The sequence below is a fragment of the Leuciscus leuciscus genome (assembly GCF_965113295.1).
Source record: "Leuciscus leuciscus genome assembly, chromosome: 2".
Lineage (NCBI taxonomy): Eukaryota > Metazoa > Chordata > Actinopteri > Cypriniformes > Leuciscidae > Leuciscus > Leuciscus leuciscus.
The window spans coordinates 52,245,847-52,267,227 of NC_138726.1; the positions used below are offsets into that span (position 1 = coordinate 52,245,847).

At 37.8% G+C, this 21,381-nt stretch overlaps 1 protein-coding gene and 2 long non-coding RNA genes across 4 annotated transcripts in view; 2 read left to right on the forward strand and 1 right to left on the reverse strand.

The window, feature by feature from the left end:
* The window catches only part of LOC309492318 (insulin receptor substrate 1-B), a 55,993-nt gene that overhangs the window by 27,399 nt on the left and 7,213 nt on the right, over positions 1–21,381 (forward strand). The window contains exon 3 of one of the 2 annotated variants that reach the window (XM_082161229.1): positions 4,296–4,328. The exons of the other annotated variant lie outside the window; for it this stretch is intronic. Within the exon in view, the coding sequence (XP_082017355.1) occupies positions 4,296–4,328 (33 nt within the window). The remainder of the gene's footprint in view (positions 1–4,295; positions 4,329–21,381) is intronic. 2 annotated transcript variants of the gene reach the window in all.
* Positions 845–18,832, reverse strand: LOC309492335. Its single transcript, XR_014203511.1, has 3 exons — positions 18,756–18,832; positions 16,462–18,705; positions 845–4,163 (listed from the first exon to the last, which is right to left on the reverse strand). It is a non-coding gene; the product is annotated as an uncharacterized lncRNA (long non-coding RNA).
* LOC309492339 lies at positions 4,336–6,569 on the forward strand. Its single transcript, XR_014203516.1, has 2 exons — positions 4,336–5,285; positions 5,459–6,569. It is a non-coding gene; the product is annotated as an uncharacterized lncRNA (long non-coding RNA).

Below are 21,381 nucleotides of genomic sequence, written 5' to 3' on the forward strand. Positions count from 1 at the left end.
CCACGTGTATCTGAGTGTGCTGTAGAGAGCACTGGATTTAGACAAGCGCAGCTACTGGCACTGAGGGAGGTGAATTCCTCTACTGTGCCAGTGTGTTAAAGAGAGAGAGTGAGAGAGATCATTCATCCAAATCATAACCACAAGATAACATTTACCTAAATGGAGAGTTATGGGTAAAGTGAAGTTGAGATCATTTTCAAATCTCCTAATCCCACACAAAAAAACTATACACCTAGTACACACATATGGCGCGTTTCCACCGAGCGGTACGGTACGGTACGGTACGGGTCGGTACCCTTTTATTTGCGTTTCCACTGCCAAAAGTTGAGAATGGTACCAAAAAGCCGAACCGTACCGTACCACTTTTTGGGTACCCTTCCGTTGGGGTACCTAGCACAGTGGTACGGTACTAAAAGGTGGAGCTAGACTCACTGCAGGACGTTGATTGGTTGACAGAGAATCGTCACTTGCGCGTGCTACGAGGGGAATGACAACATAAGAAGCGCCATTTTTTAATATACAGTTTAATATAATACTACTGTTACTGTGTCACGAAATGTAATTTTAAGAGTTTTTCAGGCGAGAATGTAGTTGTTTAAAGCTCAAATCTGTGGTTTATTTATAAAGATGATTTGTTTTTCCCCGGTTGTGAGATCCATGCGATCAGCGGGCGCTCGGCGCTCATGTTTCCCGGCTGGATGAGCCTTTCCTCGGCTATAGTTCTTCTGACGTTCGCCGATGACTCCGACGGTAGTGGTTAAACATGAGATATAATTCGTCTTGTGTAGACCTAACGGAACGAATATATAATTCGTTCCCTGTCAATCGTTTTGGCTGAGCTAAGTTTAGTTTCATATTATAGGCTATTTGTATTTAACTTTACTGTTGTAATGTTAGACTAGAGCGCAGCATTTGGACATTTGACTGAATTGTTTGCTTTATTTCTTATTGTATAGCTTCTTGTACCTTTTACTTAAACTTTTATATTGGCTATTATTGATAAAACTGAAATTTTACAAAAAGAAATATGGTTTCTTGTCATTTTCTTATTACAAGATTATCACTGATGTTTATTGCAACATTTGTACAAATGCATATATTGCCTGTAATATGTGTAATTTTTTTTAGTATTTAAACGAAAAGAGGTAACGTTAGGGTTGTGTTTTAAATTTCGTTTTGTTATAAATAGAATAACGTATAACGTGCAGTGAATAATCAATATGCGTTGCGCATGAACCACATTTGTGTCCCTATAATGTTTAATTTATTTAAATGAAAACGAAAAGAGGCAGAGTAGTGTTTTATAACATATTTCGTTTTATTGTTGCTTAAAATGTACATACAGAGTAACAGAGATAACCGGAGTAGCAGATCGCGAGCTGAGTGACGCTTTTAAGAACGCGCTGTACCATTTGCATGTAGGAGTCGCACATGGCAAGTACAAACTTTGCGTAGTTAATATTGAGAAAAGCCTAATGTCGGCGCTTGTCTTCTTGTGACAAACATGTCGAGGAGCAAGAACAAGATCTGCTGTATATGTCATCCATTGTAGTTTACTATGTTCTTCTTCGCGCGAAAATGACGTCGATCGAAACACCACGCCTATCAAGTAAGGGTACTGTTGGCAGTGGAAACGCTAGCCAGATCATGGTTAACAGACCCGAACCGTACCGTACTGTACCGTACCGTACTGTACTGCTCAGTGGAAACGAGCCAATAGACTCTTTAGCAGTTTTGTAACGGTGCCCTACACTGATATAGTTGCTTAACTGGGTAATAAAAATGGGGGTTTTTTTTCTACTCATGGGGTTTTTGCTTAACTGGATCATAGTTTAGATTTCCGCCACAGTCTGCACACATATGCACACTTTGGGACACCATCCATTTATTCAGAGAATGTCGTTCCTTGTGCACTTGTGTACCCTTAAACCTATGCATACTTATAAATGCTACTCTGGGACTTAATTTATGCTTTGCAGAACATGCACACCCAACCACATCAATTATGCCAAAATTATTCCAGGGATATTCTGGGTTTAGTACAGTAGTTGTGGTATAATGTTGATAAACACAAATATATATATATATATATATATATATATATATATACAGTGTGTGTGTGTGTATATATTGCTTAAATATAAAATATAATTAAATATGTTAAATATAAAATCTGTGATCCCACTTTCACAACCACTGAGTCATAAAGTCACCTTGTGGTGAAAATCAAGTTTTTAATGTTGTTTATATGTCTATGTGGTGTTTTTAATGTGCTTTAAGACAAACCATGTGCAAATTCATAAGTCAACACCATTGCTGAGTATTTTGCAGTGAACCAAAGACGCGGTTTGAAATCGCTGGTGTTTCTGACAACACCAAACTAACTACCTTTTAACCAATCAGGTCAACATGTGATCGTCAACGAGTGGATCTCTGAGCTGATGTGAGTGAGTGGAGGCGGGGCTAATTTGCATATTCATAGAACTGCGTATACTAAATGAGGCAAGGGTGCAGAGTTACATTCAAGCTATTTTAAGGCATGGCAAATTTTTTTCAAGGAAAAAAACGTTTAAATATGTCATTTTGGTGATCAAAGATGAGTTTTAAGGGATCAAATTATTGACTACAGGGGGACTTTAATACTATCCTCTCATCCAGGAATCTGTCTTTGTTTTTCCTTCTAATGGAAACCTGTCGATGATAGTCCACCTAAATGTATAAATCCATGGAATGGATTTTATTTTTCTTTCTTCTAAGAAAACACAGATATGTTTTGCTTTGAGTCTTAAGAATTCACAACTGATTCACTCAAGTCTTATCAGTATGTTTATCAATGTCAATATTTTCCAAGTTTATTTATAGCATCCCTTACACATGAACTGTGTACCTACATATAACTAATAATCTCTTCTATAATTATTGGTTTATTACTGATGGATGTCATAAAACTGAGTCATCCTCCGGTAGCCCAGTAGTCCTGAAGGACCCAAATTGGGTTGTAGCTGGTTTGTTAGTGGTCAGCCAGCAAGCGAAAGCGAGAGATGGAAAGTGTGAGTATGCATGAGAGAAAGAGAGATGGAAAGAAAGATATGCGAGAGACTGAGATGGATTAAAGTTGACAGTAGGTAATCTGTGGTTATTTATGAACGTCGACGGGGCGGAGTAACGCACGGTCCCATAGGATCCCATGTCCCAGCAAACCCCGTGGAGCTGGAGAGTGGACAAGCCAATGCGCCAGCAGATCTTCTGGAACACAGAGTTCCTCCTGAATAATCCGAACAGGATTATATGCTGCTCCGGCAGCTGTAAATGTGCCTGGACTGCTTTGACATAAAAGTTGCGTATCGGAAAGAGGAATTTTACATTTGATTTTTCATTTTATTTAATTACATAATACTGTACGGTTGTGATTTAATCGAAGTGACTGAGACATCCTATGGTTAGTCTGATTAATTTTAGCTAAAACGCACTAAATTTTGTAGCTATAGTTGTTAAGTAGCACTGGTCCAGGAGGGCAGAAAGTAGGACGGGCTTGGGAAGGTAATATTGGATGTCCTTGTAAAACAGATTTAGCTGAGAAAAGACGAACAAAGGTGTGTGTTTCTGTAGAGAAAGCGCACACCTGGGCTCGATAGCTGCTCTTTTCCCCAGGGCTTTTCAGATATCATCATGGTTACCCTGAGAATATATGGGTTATTTTATACATTTGAATACTTTGAATAGCAAGGTGAATGGGAATTTGGGTGTTGACGTGGGCTGTAGAATTGCTCCGGTGACAGCGTATAGAACTGCCATTTTCTTAAGGTGTGGTGAGTAAAACATTTTCCAGTGTTGAAATATTTCCTCCTCTCCCAGTTTTGTATGCGGAGAAGACCATAAATAAGTCGCTTGTAGGTAGACTTCCCTAAAGTCCGTGTGGCAAAACATTGGCTATGTTTGAAATGGGAAAAATAACATAATGAATACATTTTGAAAAATAGTATGTGAAAAGACTTTTTTTTTTTTTAACATTTAGTTCAATCCAGTTATCATCTTGGAAATAAATGCGTTTAATTTTATTTTGTGTGAAAAAATTCTTAAAAGGGTTGCTTTCACAAAAAAAATTCTGACATCGTTTACTCACCCTCATGCTTTTCCACTTCCAATCCTGTATGACTTTTCTTCTGTGAAACACAAAAGGAGACAGTAGACAGAATGTTAGGGACTGACAGCCTCAGTCATCATTGCATCTTTCTTCCATACAGTGAGACGAATGATGGCTGATGCTGCATAATATCTTTTTTTGTGCTCCTCAGAAGAAAGTCATCCAGTTGTGGAGAAACATGAGGGTAAGTAAATGGTGGCAGAATTTTCCTTTTTTTTTATTTTAAATTTTTTATCCTTATGATTTCAAACATCTTTGATTATACACTACCATTCAAAAATATGGAGTCAGTAATCTTTTTATTTTTAAGAAACGTGTACTTTTATTTAGCAAGGATGCATTAAATTGATCAAAAGTGGACAGTTAAGACAATTATGTTAGATTTCTATTTGAAATCAATGCTTCCTATTAACCAAATAATCAATGATAGTTGATAATAATACAAAATGTTTCTTTAGCAACAAATCAGTATCAATATTAAAATGATTTCTGAAGAATCATGTGACACTGAAGACAGGAGTAATGGCTGCACATTTTTTTACATTTTACATTATATTTGTAAGTATATATTATACATACTACTATGATACTATATAGAAAATGGTTATTTTAAATTGTAAAAATATTTCACAATATTATTGTATTTTTGTTGTATTTTGATTAAGTAAACGCAGCCTTAGTGAACATAAGAGACCTCTTTCAGAATATTTGTGAAATTGTTCATGTAGGTGTCAGGCATGATGCACACTTTTTAGATAGGCCTAGTTGATATTAAAATAAATATGAGATCATGCGGTAGGGTTACTGAAAAAATAGCAATATTTACACATGATTTGACAGTTTATTTTTATTAAATATCAAAAACCTAAAAGGTGTGCATCATGCCTGGCATGCACCTACATGAACACTTTACAGTTGGTTTTATGACTGTAAGTCATTCTCTTCAAATGCTATTGAAGTTAGAAACGTGTGTAGAAATGTCGTATGTAACTTTAGAGACGGTCCCTAAATGTGCAAATATATAATATCGAATATCCAGTGTGAAGCCAACTTTATGCCAGTATTTCACTGGGAAGCGCTCAGCGTGAAACTTTGCGCGTTACGTTCATATTCTGAGTCCGCTTGCCTGTTCCTATATCTGGTATAGCCTACTTTGGTCTTTTTTATTACTGTATCCATTAAGCATTAAGTGTCCTGACCGCAGGGGAATCCTGGAGAGTGACGTATTGAGGGAAACACTAGTACTGCAGCACATCACCGCAATATAAAGTTAAGAAAACTGAACAACTGAGAGAAATATGTCTACTACCTCAGATTTAACGTTTTATCTGTACATCAGCATCGGGGAATAACATTATAATCTCGTTCACGGTAGAGAAAGCTGCTTACATGTGCAAAAATAACTGTGAAGACTTAAATGTTAACACAGCTTTTGTGTCTTTATCAGCTTTTCCATATATATATACTGGCCCTGATCATCATCACAAATACTTACCGCTTGCTCCATTTCTGTAAATCCGTTTTTATGAATGAATGACTCTCTCACCCGTTGCTCTATAGTGTTCTTCGTCAACAACGCTTACACCTCCTGCTGGTGAGGCTCACTAACAGATGGAGATTATCAATCGGTAATCTACTGATATTCCTGCCGTTCCCGGATGTGAAATGTTGAATTTTCTGTTGAATTTGAACCACTGAATTTGTAAAGCGAAATAAAATGGACCGAAAATTGCCTGTCGAATATATTAGGTTGTATTTTTAAACAGAATGAATATTTTGGAAGTGAAATCTGAAAGGTGAATATGGATTATTGAATTTTTATTAATGAAAACGTGTGTGAAATGTTTTGAATTGGAATATTCACAGCTTAAATATACAACCATGTTGAATTTTTGCCCATAAAAATGCATGCAGGGTAAATGCAATGCATATTTTTTCAAGTAGTGCAAGTCAACAAGCTTTTATGTTTCAAAAACATTTGTCATTATTTTACTTCCATATACTTTACCTTTAAGATTCAAATACTGAATTAGATGTTTGTGCATGTGAGTGAAGTGAAAGGGCTCAGCGATCCTAATTCAAAAGACTAAAGCTTCAAATCTCCTTACAGTCCAGGTAGTAACTGTGTGTGTGTGTGTGTATCTGGTGGCTCCTGGTCCAGTTCTATGAATGGAGCTGTTATGTTTGGGTTTTAGTGATTAGAGACTGAATTAGGTTTCAGATTTAAGATCTGTTGATGTGCCTTACAAAACCTACAACACTATCCTTCATCAGTCTATAGACCATCACACAGGTGTGTGTGTATAATATCCCGGATCATTTACTGCAAGTACATGATCCACGTTTAACGTTAACCCTCTTTTGCACCCAAACGTATTCTTATATACATGTAAGAAGACATGTTTTAATGTTTAATAAATAAAAATATGTATTAATTCCATTGATGTGGTTATGTAATGTTTGTCTATGTATTACGTGTAGTGTGTAGACAGTGATTATGTCAAAGTCTCTACATCTGTCAGTAATATCAAAGCCACTTGAAGCCAAGCCTGTAATGCCTGCTAACGCTGCGGGACACTGGGAAGGAGACAAGAGGCCGTTTTTTAATGGATGTCGATGAAGGAGAGGCTTCACTACACTAAATAAAGTGCTTTTGGGGGAAAACGGCTTATCATTTAAAGGGGTGGTATAATTCCCTTTTCACAAGATGTAAAATAAATCCTTGATGTCCCCAGAGTGTGTATGTGAAGTTTTAGCTCAAAATACCCCACAGATATTTGTATACAGCATGTTAAAGTTGTTTGAAGCCAGGTGAGCAAAAACACACTGTTTTTGTGTCTGTTCCTTTAAATGCAAATGAGCTGCTGCTCCCGGCACAGAGGGCGGAGCTTCAAGAGCTTGTGTCATTTTACCTCACACAGACATCCACTGAACATTTCAAAAACTTTTAGCCTTTTATGTTCAAACCGAAGTCAGAAAGATGGAGAGACTCAAGAAGAAGTGAAAACATGTAATTTCTGAGTGGTTAGTTGGTGAATTTATGTATCTTATGTGTAGTTATCTTCCAGTCATTGATTAGCATATTCTGTCATGATAATCTATAACTCGCGTTCCTGGGGGCGGGGTTTATGTAAATTTTAGGGTTAGTGATGTCACTAACCCGTGAGGAATGTCGTATAGTCCTTACCAGCCGTTTGTTGTAGTCCTTAAAAAGCTATTTCTTTAAAAGCAAATATCTCCCTTTGCTTTGAACATTGGGCGTTGTGACTTGTTTATTCTGTAGATGTTGTTTATGCTCAAACAGCAGAATTACACACTAACTGAAGTAAGAAAAGTGAAATTATAATCAACCACCCCTTTAATAAATCGACAGCCCATTGGCTAATCTTCAACATGTTTGCTCTTAAAGGAATAGTTCACCCCATAATTTTAATTCTGTCATAATTTACTCACCCTCAAGTTGTTCCAAAACTGTATAAGTTTATGTCTTCTGCTGAACAAAAAAAAAAAAAAAAAAAAAAAATTTTTTTAATAATGTTGGTAACCAGACATTTAATTGTAGCCATTACCGACATTCTTTAAAAGACTTGTCGTCTTCAACAGAAGAAAGAAATTGTGTGGAACAACTTGAGGGTGAGTAAATGATTATATCATTTTCATTTTTGGGTGAACTGTCCCTTTAAACGTTCATTTTGGATCGATTGGTATCCACAAACAGGTTATCAAGGCACACGTGATCCAAGTTAGCCGTTACACTTTCTCGAGCCACAGACCCTTGTATCACCCAATAATAAGACCATCTCTGGTAATACCGACCCCACTGCACCTGCAGCTATACCCACAATCCTTAGAGGCGATGTGCTACGGCCCCTCCCAAACCCCCCCTCTCCACCCGCACGACTGCTTTGTGCCTCCACTCGTGTATTCGGTGGGCCTGCTTAACTCAGCAGAAGTGATTGTAGAGTTGCACTTTTATGGCATCAGGGTGTGCGGCAGAATGAAACGAACAGGGTAGAATTTACACAGATTGTACAGAGTGTGTTTCTGGGTGCGTGCCCAGCTGTCAACGCATTATACAAGTGCCCAGCTGTGGGTTTAACGCAGGGTGAGTGTGTGTGTGTGTGTGTGTGTGTGTGTGTGTGTGTGTGTGAGAGTGGCATCAGTTCAGTCCAGGGCTACTGCCTTTTGACGCTTAATCTCCCATTGACTGCACGGAGAGAGAGGAAATGGGAGGATTTCAGAGCGTCAAGGATGAATGGACCATTCAATCCCTTTTCTAGACAGAGCAAGGGAGAAAGGAGAGCGAGACTTAGGCCCAAAACATATGTATGCAAGGATGTGATTGCAAACGCTTATAGCTATGCAAGCTTTATTTCATGCGTTGTTGCAAAATATGTCTCAGCTTTATTCACAAGGGACACTGTTGTCATCTTTAATGGTCTATTTTCTCATTCAGGCCAAGAACTAGCGGCGAAGCAATATTGAATTCATAGCGTCCAAAATCGCATACTTCCTCACTATATAGTTGGCGAAAAACAGTATGTGACAATAGTTCACAGTACTCATAAAAGAGAAGGTAATGTACATGCAGTTTCTCATGAAGCGTTTTTCCATAGAAAACTATTATAAAGAAAATGCTTACCATTTAGCGTGTTGATTAACTCGTCTGTATTCATCTATGGATCATCAATAAGCTGTACACTGAATTTGGTCTTTTAATATCACTGTATTCACGTTAAGTGTTTCGGAACGTCCTGCTGTTTTATGTGGTTGAAATATTGCAGCAGGTGATATTTATGGATCACAAGTGCCCAAAACAGCAGTTAAACTATCAATAACACATCCGATTTAATAGCACAGGTAACTCTATCGCCCTCCTGAGCTCTGAGGTTTGCTTTCTCAGTAATGCAAGAACACGCTGTCATTTTGTGCGACAGGCCCATGTTCTCGCTTGCGTCGACAAAGCAAATTCACATTAAAGTGAGTGAGCGATTACAAACTACCCGCGCACACCTGGATGAATCTTATCATATATTCACCATTCCATGTGTTGGTTCTGGATCTGAATGTGCCTAACTGAATAAGTCCTTTTACCAGCGTTATTTACCCATGTGTGATACTCATTCAGTTTTATTTCAATAGTTCTATTGCACAACGTAGACCAAGGCCAAACAATGACTCACAACACACGCAGTCAGAGCCCGTGTTTCAATGGGGGACGAGAGGAAAAGAACAAGACTGAGAGAGTTGGCAAGTTTCGTCTGCCGTCTTATTGCGTCAAAGAAGCAGAGATGCGCATGGTTGCCATAGTGAGGCGTACAACCTTGCCTCTGTGTTTCTTCCTCTGCGACCTCAGAGAGACCGTTCTTCCTCAAGTCTTCACTGCCGGTTTATTGTGTCTTTCTGAGCATCATGTCTATTCTTGTCTCTGGCGCTTTTCTTTGCCTCATCGCTCCTATTTTCCTCTTTTCTATCATCCATCCATCCATACAAGCTCTTTTTGTATTATTATTAATTTTAGGGGTTGTTTCTGCTGACCTCATCAGGTCAGTAGTTCAGATTTGTTTTTGTCTATATTTTAACTGGCTTCACCAAAAACATTTTTTGAATCAGAATAAAATAAATTACATTTATATGGGGCTGTACTTACATATTATTTTGATGATCGATTAATCTGTCGATTATCTTTACGATTAGTTGATTAATCTATCGATTATTTTTACAATTAGTCCAATTACTTTCTGACCAGTCGATTAATCCTTTACTAAACCTAGCAATAAATAATAACTGTAAGTTGGTATTTTAAATACAAACACAAAAAAATAAAGTGCCAAGAATTAAAAGGCATCTATCAGTAATACACGAGACCAGTCGAGGTGTGAGTTCATCAACTTTGATAATTTTACTCCAAGGAATTGATATTTAAATCAGCATAGGAGTTAAAACTTGTGTGTTAATTCATGACAAACATCTATTGGGAAACTGTGGCATACCGTGGATTTTAGTCCATTTCTACTGAGAAGTTTCCCTTTGAAATTAGACTACTTCGCAACTGTGTTCACAGCGAATTCACAACAAACGAATGTTTGAACAGAAGACCAAATGTTTAGGACACAAAACCACAAGTAACTAGATCGACAAATGTTATCGCAAGATATAGTGAGAGCATATAGTCTTGAGCATTGTTTTTAAATCAGCTGACTTTTTCAAATCGACCGATCATCATAATCTCCGAGATCTACAGAACATTTCCATTAAGTGTGTGTGTGTGTGTGTGTGTGTGTGTGTGTGTGTGTGTGTGTGTGTGTGTGTGTGTGTGTGTGTGTGTGTGTGTGTGTGTGTGTGTGTGTGTGTGTGTGTGTGTGTGTGAATAATCTCTTTATCTCAGTCCTGACAGGGCTCATTCCGTTGAGAGTGAGGGTGTCAGCTGAGACCGTGAAGACAGAACGATGGCCAGATAAGAAAAAGAAAGGAGGAATAAGGGCATATGGCTCTGTCAGGGTGTTTTTTAATTTTTTATTTCTGCTTTGGCGTGGTGTTTTGGGTACAGGAGTGCGTTGGAGGGTCAATGACTGCGTTTCTCTAAAACCTATGGGTGTGTAGTGTAGAAAAAGCAAGCATATGCTGAAACTGAAGTAGGGATAGTCTTCTTAAGATCTAGTTTCACAGGTTTAAGGTGATGGACAGACCCACTCCCGTTACCCATTCCAGGGCATGTTAGCGTGTGTGACCAGTGCTGTTCCTCTATTCTTAGTTACGTCTCTCCTCAGGTCATGGCTTTGTTCACTAAGCACTTTTGCCAAGTTTCACACACCCTGAGTGAAGAAAATACAGGAGATTAGATCTCTTACATGCTGCATTTGTAGACATAAGTGCTTTTGCGTTAGGGACACATATTTTTTTAATTGACTAGTTGGGTGTGTCGCGTGATGGACGACAAGTAAAGTTGACTAATCTTTCTAAAGGAAGTCTGGTATAATCGAGCTGTTTTCGGGGTTACCGTATTACGATCAGGCGTGTTTCTTTCGGGGCTTTTTCATAAGACTCTTTCTTGCTTTCAGAAACCGAGCACAATAGAAATAGAAAAGAATTTTAAAGTTTAACTGTTAATTTGATCATTTGATGTTTAACAGTGATTTTAACAGTATACGATAAGGATAATTAAATCACTAAAAACTATTTAGGTAAATAAAAGTTGACCGTTGTGAACTATTCTTAGTTTTATGTACTCTACTGTTCAAAAGTTTGGCCTTTTTTTAATTTATTTTTTTATCTTCTGCTCACCAAAGCTGCATTTATTTGATCAAAAATGCAGTAAAAACAGTAATATTGTGAAATATCTTTTTTAAATAACTGTTTTCTATTTTGATAAACTGTCAAATGTAATTTATTCCTGTGATCAAAGCTGAACTTTCAGCATCATTACTCCAGTCTTCAGTGTCACATGATCGAAAATCATTCTAATATGATTTGGTGCTCAAGAAATATTTCGTATTGCTATCAATGATGAAAACGGTTGTGCTGTTTAATATTTTTGTGGAAACCATGACATTTCTGATCATCAGGATTCTTTATTGTACAGAAATTGTATAGAAACATAAATCTGTTTGCTGTCACTTTTGATACATGTAATGCATAATTCTAGTTGACCCCAAACGTTTGGCTTTTTTTGCTTCAAAGATTATGTTCTTCTGTTGAAATTGTCTTCGCAACAACAAACTGATTCAGCCGTGAATGGGATTTCAACAGCGATCTGGAAAGTCAGCTCCTCTGTTTATTTTCTTAATCTTGTTAAATGGCTTAAAGCATTGTTTAGACTTCCGGACTTAGATTATTTGTGCTTGTGTGTGTGGGTTTATAGATCTATAAAAGAGCACTGACTCGATTATACGCTCCTACTCACTTAGATTTATTCAATTTTATTTCTTTAAACAGAGTTTTTCCATCCCCTTTTTTATCAAATGTATCCTATATATTATACACTATTGCCTCTTTTTTTGGGGGGGATATGTAATAATTTACATTTTTATATTATATGTATTATTTATATATATATATATATATATATAATATGTGTGTGTGTGTATGTATATATCTAAAACTCGAAAAATTAGAATATCGTGCAAAAGTTATAATTTTGATGATTGGCTTACGGCTTATGAAAACCCCAAATTCAAAATATCAGAAAATTTGAATATTACATGAAATCAATTTTAAAAAAGGATTTTAAATACAGAAATGTCAGCCCTCTGAAAAGTAAAATCATGTATAAAAGTATTATATATTATATTTGTCAGCCTTGATTTGTTTTTTTCTCAAAGTGAAGTTGTAATATAAAGAGAAAGAACTACAAGCCAGTCCCCATCTGACATCACTGTGAGAAAGTTGAAAAACAACAAAAAAACAACCAGCACAAATTGACCAGCATAAACCAACTAAAACCAGCAAACCATAGGCAGGTTTTTTTTAAGCAGTGCACTTGAAAGTTTTTGTTATGAAAATGAGTCCTCCATGTGCAGTGCATCATGACTCATAAGCCGCTCTCTTCTGCTTTTGCAGTTTCTCTGTTCTTTTGCAATGCTTGATATTGCTTAATGTTTCTAATTCAGTTCAGTTGCTCAATTCTGTCTTTGTCTTTGACTGCCCTCCTCCTCAAACGTGTGATTACCCTCTAGAGATGGGATCTGGCCTTCTCTGCACAAACACACACACACACACACACACACACACACGTAAACACCAAACTCATGAGCACACGTACTAAAACACACTATATACTTTTTCTTGCCGTCTGACTCCACTGCTAACTAAGCTTGTGTGTAAAGAGCTACTGGTCCCATGGGAAACAAAACTGATTAAAGTCTGCTAATTAATCATTTTTCCCTCAGCTAGGAGTGAGTGAGTTGCAGTCAAACTAACTGCAAAATATGTATATACCATACAAACCATAGGAAAGTTAATCCATTGTATTTGTTGGCTATATTCTTTATTGTATATAATTGTAATTGTTTGTAATTAATATTACGATAGAGATATTATCTTTTTATTCTTTGTTTGTTTTGATCTTGTATTATCGACTGTTCCTCTTCTTTTTTTTATTATTATTACTTTTAGTGGTGTAATTCTATTCTGTATGGAAATATACTTAAAATGCTTTGGCAATACTATATTCCAAACGTAATGCCAATAAAGCAACTTGTGTGTGTGAGAGAGAGAGACAGACAGACAGACAGAGAGAGAGAGACAGAGAGAGAGACAGACAGAAAGAGAGAGAGAGAGACAGACAGACAGACAGACAGACAGACAGACAGACAGACAGACAGAGAGAGAGAGCGAGAGAGAGAGAGAGAGACAGACAGACAGAGAGAGAGAGAGAGAGACAGACAGACAGACAGAGAGAGAGAGAGACAGACAGAAAGAGAGAGAGAGAGACAGACAGACAGACAGACAGAGAGAGCGAGAGAGAGAGAGAGAGAGAGACAGACAGAAAGAGAGAGAGACAGACAGACAGACAGACAGAGAGAGAGAGAGACAGACAGACAGAGAGAGAGAGAGACAGAGAGAGAGAGAGACAGACAGACAGAGAGAGAGAGAGACAGACAGACAGAGAGAGAGAGAGAGAGACAGACAGAAAGAGAGAGAGAGAGACAGACAGACAGAGAGAGCGAGAGAGAGAGAGAGAGACAGACAGACAGAGAGAGAGAGAGACAGAGAGAGAGACAGACAGAAAGAGAGAGAGAGAGACAGACAGACAGACAGAGAGAGCGAGAGAGAGAGAGACAGACAGACAGACAGACAGAGAGAGAGCGAGAGAGAGAGAGACAGACAGACAGACAGACAGAGAGAGCGAGAGAGAGAGAGAGAGACAGACAGACAGACAGAGAGAGCGAGAGAGAGAGAGAGAGAGAGACAGACAGACAGAGAGAGCGAGAGAGAGAGAGAGAGACAGACAGACAGACAGACAGAGAGAGCGAGAGAGAGAGAGACAGACAGACAGACAGAGAGAGAGCGAGAGAGAGAGAGACAGACAGACAGACAGACAGAGAGAGCGAGAGAGAGAGAGAGACAGACAGAGAGAGAGAGAAATGCTAAAAGTATTTAGGGTTGGATATTGAGACAAATTTCATGATTCGATATCGATTAATGCTGTATTAGCAATGATGCTAATGAAAAGCAATACAATTAAATGAAAATAGTTTTTATCAATAAGAATAAATCATCCAAATTTAGTTTTTTGTTATCTCTTGGGTAAAAAAATATATAAATAGATTAACATTTTTCTATAAAATATTTCATATTGTAAATTAGATTACATTTTAGAAATGTAATGAATTAGTCAATATCATTATACCCTTGAATTACACCAATCAAAGCATCATTAGTCTAGCGTGTGCATGCTCATTAATGGAGAAGATCAATATGCACAATTGTACACTGTGGATTTGTGAGAGTTTATGTTGTGTGTGTGTGTGTGTGTGTGTGTGTGTGGCTCTCTAAGACTGGTTTAAGCTTGTTGGAGCTGATAAAAGAACAGACTGGGCCTCAGGCTGAGTTATGTAACACTCTCATACATTCAATTAACTAAATCAACCTGTCTCTCGCAGCGCTGCAGTCAGAATGTGACAGTCTCGCACACAGAAGCTGCTGTTTTCTCTCAACTCTGGCTTCTCGCACAGTGTGCAACTGTTCACAGTGTCAACCTGTCAAACACTTGAAGGGATAGTTCACCCAAAAGTGAATTCTGTCATCATTTACTCATGCCTGAACAGATGTTGATTTTTCTGTGGTGTACAAACCTAGACATTTGCCTTACAGTGACAGTTCATATAGTGACCAGGGCCTGTCATGCCACAATAAGTATTAGTGATTTATCAAAAGATTCTGAAATTAAATGACAACGTTTGTGTGTGAGGAACAGACTGAAATTGTGGCAGATATACGTAACATTCACTACCATTCAAATGCAAGAGTAAATAGATTCACATTGTGACAAAAAAGACTGGAGCAATGGTTGCTGAACATGTAGGTAAGCCGTCACAGGAATACAGTACATTTAAATATATTGTCGCTCTGAAACCTCGTATCTCCATATTTCCCTCATATAATTTTTTTTTTTTTCATAAACCATCACTATTGGTCACCCTTTACGTCTGTCTGTGGCTTTTGTAAATATTTCACAAATGAAAAGTATTAAAAAGAGCTTGTAACTCAATTGGATCCTCAAACTGCCGGTAAAAAGTCTATCATGAATAAAGTGTCACATGCAGTTTGGAGCGTCTCTGCTTGTTTGCAATATTGGGAAACTAAACTACAGCTTGTTTGAAGAAATACAGCATTTGCTTTTACTCAAGAAACTCTTTCTATATATATATATATATGAAGAGTTCAGATGCAAAAGCCTCTAAGTGCCATCTGAAATTTTCTTCTAGAATGATCATTTTTATCAAGCTCGTATATTTAAGTTCAGTAATTTCACTTAACTGGCAATGAAAATTACCTATTAATAGTCATTTAAGTGACATTACTGAACTTAAATATATAAGTTTGCTCAAAATGATCATTCCATAAGAAAATTTCAGATGGCACTTAGAGGCTTTTGCATCTGAACTCTTCATATATAGACTAATGTTTCATGTATTTGAGGAGCGGAGAAGAGCGTCTTAGTCTAGCATTTGTCATTGAGCTTAAATAGCCTGTGCGACGCATTCGACTTAAATAACACAAGCTTTTGTCTGAATGACAGAAAAAACGGAAACTTTATAACCTGTAATTTGATGAAAATGTAATGCGATGCACTTACTGCCTCAGATGCGGCTGCTCTAATGACGAAAACACGTAGCCAAAACACACACACACACACACACACACACACACACACACACACACACATATATATATATATATATAGGCTATATATAGAAATGTCATATCATTCTAAACATTCTAAACAAGTACTGTTTGCTGTCATTGCTATATATATATATATGTTTATAATGACATGAGGGTTAGTAAATAGCAGAATTTTCATTTTGCGCTGAAATATCCCTTGGCATATCCAAGTATCCCTATTCTTCACATGTTTTTCTGTATGTTCTTCATTCTCTTTCAACCCTGACTTCATTTCTCTGCAGCTCTTTTAATCTTTCAGCTGTCTTCGTTCTCCCCCGTTCAGCGTTTTATCTCTTTCTGTCTGTTCCTCTCCCTCTTTTCCTCTTTTTCCCACTTTGCTCTCTCTCTCTCTGGTTTGAATATTCATTGACCGAAGGGCTCGAGGAGTGACGTACAGATGTTCAAAAACATCAGCTAGAGCTGTTTACCTCAACATCTGCGTCAGCATCGCTCATCCCTTCATCCTTGCTCTCCATCTTCATAACTCCCTCTATAATCACTCTCCGTGTCTTGTTTGTGTTTTTGTGTGTGCGAGTTTTGTGTTTTATTTAAAAGGGAACAGGAAGGCTAGATTTTCTCACACGCACAAATAAACACACAGACACGCACACACTTGCAGCATCTCATCATCGCTTGCAAAAGGAGAAAAGGTGGAGATTAAACCCAGTGACCTAGGAGGCAGCACTCGCTGTGTGTGTGTGTGTGTGTGGGTGTGTGAGTGTGTGAGTGCATGTGAAAACAAACTGTTCTTTTTACATATTAGCCTATATTATTCATGCCATGGGGTGTTTCTGTCCAGTATGTTTTTAATCTGATCGATGTGACAGTTTCTCTCTTTTTGTTTCTGTGAGTGATGTCTATGTCATTCATCAAGTGTGTATGTGTGTTTGTGTGCTTGTCCGTGTGTGTATGTGTGTTGGCAGGTTAAATACTGCAGGGCTTCTGTGACATGCTTTATGAGCCACCCTGACAAGACTGGAAGAAAATGTTCTTGTATTACTCCTCAGTCTCTCTCGCTCTTTTTAGCTCTGCTTTCAGCACACAGCAGCACCACATAGCATTTGAACACTTAAATTCCCCCTGTAGTCAATAATTGTATCCCTTAAAACTCATCTTTGGTTATCAAAATAATTTCAGAATTAAATTTATGTGAAAACAATTTATTCATGCCTTAAATTAGCTTGAATGTAATTCTGCAACCTTGCTTCATTTTGTATACGTGGAGCCATGAATATGCAAACACGATGGCAAGTGGAAATATTCGTTTATTTCAGTCATATATGTTTGAATCAGAAACTGATTCAGAAGAAGAGGAAGAGGGAATTATACAGGCTCGTCTTCATCAGAATGGTAATGCGTTTTATGTATCGCCTCTATAATGTCAGACACGTACTGGTAATTAATATGATTAGCCTTTTGCTTGACTACGTTATGAAACAGCTAATAATGCGTTGTTAATGTTACACAAACCATGTTCCCGTTCGCCATCTCAGAGTCAGCTTTGAACCATAGAAAGTCAGTGGAGAAAAGCCACACGTTGACGGGATTGGTCACATGTTATTGTGACGGTATAGAAAACGGGCGATTTCAAGCTGTGTTTTTAAGACTGTCTTTGGTAAACTGCAGTTTCAAGGAGAAAATACTCAGCTGATGAATTTGCACATGGTTGGTCTTAAATATTTTAAAAACACCAACATATAAACAACTTGATTTTCACCACAGGGTTTTTAAGCCGCTCTTTAACGTGTATACCGTCAAAGGTTTGGGGTCATCATCTTCTTTTTTTCGTTGAAAGAATTAAATTATTTTATTCAGCAAGGATGCATTAAATTGACAAACAGGAAAACATTTATAATGTTACAAAAGATGAACTTTGTATTCATTAAATGGTCCTCACTAGTTAAAAAGGCTTTTAAATCAGCCAAAACGTTTTTATTAGTGTTTTAAACGTTTCAGTGAGGATTGTGTTTAGGGGTATAGGGTTTAGTGTGTGTGTGTGTGTGTGTGTGTGTGTGTGTGTGTGTGTGTGTGTGTGTGTGTGTGTGTGTGTGTGTGTGTGTGTGTGTGTGTGTGTGAGAAGCTCTGCAGAATAGAGTTACAGAGTGTAACCTTAAACTTGCAGGGGAAAGGGGGAATGACAGTGAAAGAGAGAGAGGGGAGGAAAAAACTAGAGAAGTAAACTCCTATTAATAATTAGTTATTTGATCAGGCAGCATTTTGGATCTGTATTTTGGCCTGGCTTTCAAGAGTATGTGCGTGTGTGTGTTTACTTAGCTATTCTTTAGGGACAGTATGAGCTAAATCTAACAAAACCCCCCTTTGGGGTCCTCGTTTAGAGAAATGATGAATAAATAAACCAAGTCTTTATTATTCTAAAAAGGAAAAAGTTTTATGTTAGTTTTTTTTAGTAATTCAAATGTATAGCTTATACAGGTTTATAAAAACAACAGAGGTCTATGGTGCTCGTGTGTGTGTGTGTGTGTGTGTGTGTGTGTGTGTGTGTGTGTGTGTGTGTGTGTGTGTGTGTGTGTGTGTGTGTGTGTGCGCGCTTGCGGGGATGTGTGCAAATTCAGTCCAAAACTCAAACTCTGAAAGGGCTCAGTCAGCATTTCTCAAAAAATATACCGCTTACTCTTGAGTCCTTTTAATATCCAGAGCAACACTCTTCCTAACTGTGAACACACACACACACACACACACACACACACACACACACACACACACACACACACACACACACACACACATTTACTTAGCTGTCTAAATAAGGACTTAGAGTACCAAAGACTTCTATTGTTTTTCATTTTAAGCTAATTATATTTACTACAGACTAAAAGTGTGTGAAATTAGAAATTTTTTATTTACAACCTATTTTTAAGTTAACATTTATTCATTTTGCAGATCCTTTCAAATGAGGAATATAGCAGCAAGTGATTCATCGTGAAGAGGCAAATTAACACAAAAAGTGCTTAAAATACAAAGTTTCAGACATTGCTTAGAGTAGCATAAGCTAGGGAGGGATCAAAGGAAAGTAAAAGCATAGTTTTTTTTTATGATGAGGCTAAGTGCTCACAGAAGAGATGAGATTTCAGGTGTCTTTTGAATGTCGTCTGGGTTTCTGCATGCCGGATGAAGGTGGGGAGATCGTTCCACCAGCAAGGAACCGTGAACGTAAATGTTCTGGAGAGTGATTTTGTGGCTCTCTGTGATGAGCCGTCGCTCACTGACCGATCGTAGAGTGAGTGGAAGTAGGACGGCGCTAAACCTGTGGTAGATCTGCAAGCAAACATCAATGCCTTGAACTTGATGCGAGCAGCGAGTAGTAGCCAGTGCAGAGAGATAAAGAGAGGTGAGACGTGGACCATTTTGGGCTCGTTGAAGACAAGACGTGCTGGATCATTTGTAGAGGTTTGATTGCACATGATGGAAGTCCAACCAGAAGAGCATTGCAGTAATCAAGTTTTGTGACGTACCGGTAATCAAGTGTTGCATGCTCAGTTAGAAAAGGCCTGATCTTCCTGATGTTGTGTAGTGCAAACCTGAATGACCTAAGCTGTCTTTGAAATGTGGTCTGTGAAGGTCAGCTGGTCATCAAAGATTACTCCAAGATTTCTGGCTGATCTTGATGGAGTGATTGATGATGAATCTAGCTGGATGGGGAAATCATGCTGTAGAGTCGGATTAGCAAGGAAGACGAGAAGCTCAGTCTTTGCCAGGTGATGTTCTTTCATCCATGCCGAGATGTCCGCCAGACATAAGGTAGTGTCATCATCAGCATAGCAATGGTAGGAGAAACCATGTGCCTGTATGATGGGTCCCAGTGATGTAGTGTATAAGCAGAATAGGAGGGGTCCAAGAACTGAACCCTGAGGAACCCCAGTGTTCAGCTAATGTGCTTTGGATACTCTAAAGACCTACCTGTGAGATAGGATTCAAACCAGTGGAGTGTAATTCCTGTGATGTCCAGTGATGGGAGGGTGGACAGAAGGATCTGATGATTCACAGTGTCAAAGGCAGCAGATCCAGGAGGACGAGAACTGATGATTTGAAACCAGCTTTCACAATCCGTTGGGTTTCAGTGACCTACAGTAATGCAGTCTTGGTTGAAAAAAATTACTACAATATGGATTTTAACAGGAGTTGTAACTATAAGAGCATGAAATTGTTATAGCACTATTATTGCATAGAGAAGAGTGATTTGAGCTTTTCCAATTATTAGAAATAGGGGTGAGTCCACATACATACACTACACTAAAGTTTGGTGTCAGTAAAATTTGTAAGTCTCTAATGCTCTCCAAGGCTTCCTTTATTTGATAAAAAAATGCAGAAATAAAAAGTAATATTGTAAAAATATGATCATAATTTAGAATAACTATTCAATTTGAATACATTTTTAAATATAATTTATTCCTGTGATGAAAAGCTGAATTTTCAGCATCATTTCTCCAGTCTTCAGTGTCACATGATCCTTCAGAAATCATTCTAATATGATGATTTGCTGCTCAAGAAACATTTATTATTATTATCTATGTTGCAAACAGTTGTTCTACTTAATATTTTGTGGAAACCATGATACAATTTTTTTCAAGATTCTTTGATAAATAGAAAGTTCGAAATATAATTGTTTTGCAACATTAATAATGCTACTTTTGGTCGATTTAATGGATTCTTGCTGAAAAAACATATTAATTTATCTTACAGACCCCAAAGCGTTTTGAACGGTAGTGTACAGTCTGTTCTCAAACATCCTGCTGTCTTTGGAAGGGCAAAAAGAACACTTAGCATTTTTATGATTGGATGAAACTTTTTTTTTTTTTAAGCGTGTCTTTCTTTCTGCTGCATGTGCGAAACGCATAATCGCAACGACTGTCTCTCTGAAACAGCCAGGGGTTAAACGTCAAGCCCAAGGGTACAGCAATGAGCAGAACTGAGATCTCGGATCACTCACTTCACAATATTTAAGATATTTTAATTATATAGTGACATTATTGCCGCACTTTATTATGCCTGGGAAAAGAGACGTTCAGACTATCGTCTATGTTGCATGTTTCAGCAAAGATGTAAAAAAAGTGGTTAATCCTGAGGAGCAAGAGAGAGAGAGAAGAGTACTGATGAGTCAGCAATGTGTGTGTGTTAGTTTAGTGCTCATTGTTGGGTTTTCACCAGGCCCTGATGGAAAATGCAGACTTTTTTCACGTTTTCTGTGTTGATTTTGGGGGGGGACTGCAGCATTCTGTGATGTAGACTTAAAGAGGCCATGTTATGCCCTTTAACAAAGTCTTGATTTTTTATGGGCTCTACTATAAGAGGTTTTCATGCTTGAATGTTCAAAAAACACATTATTTTTC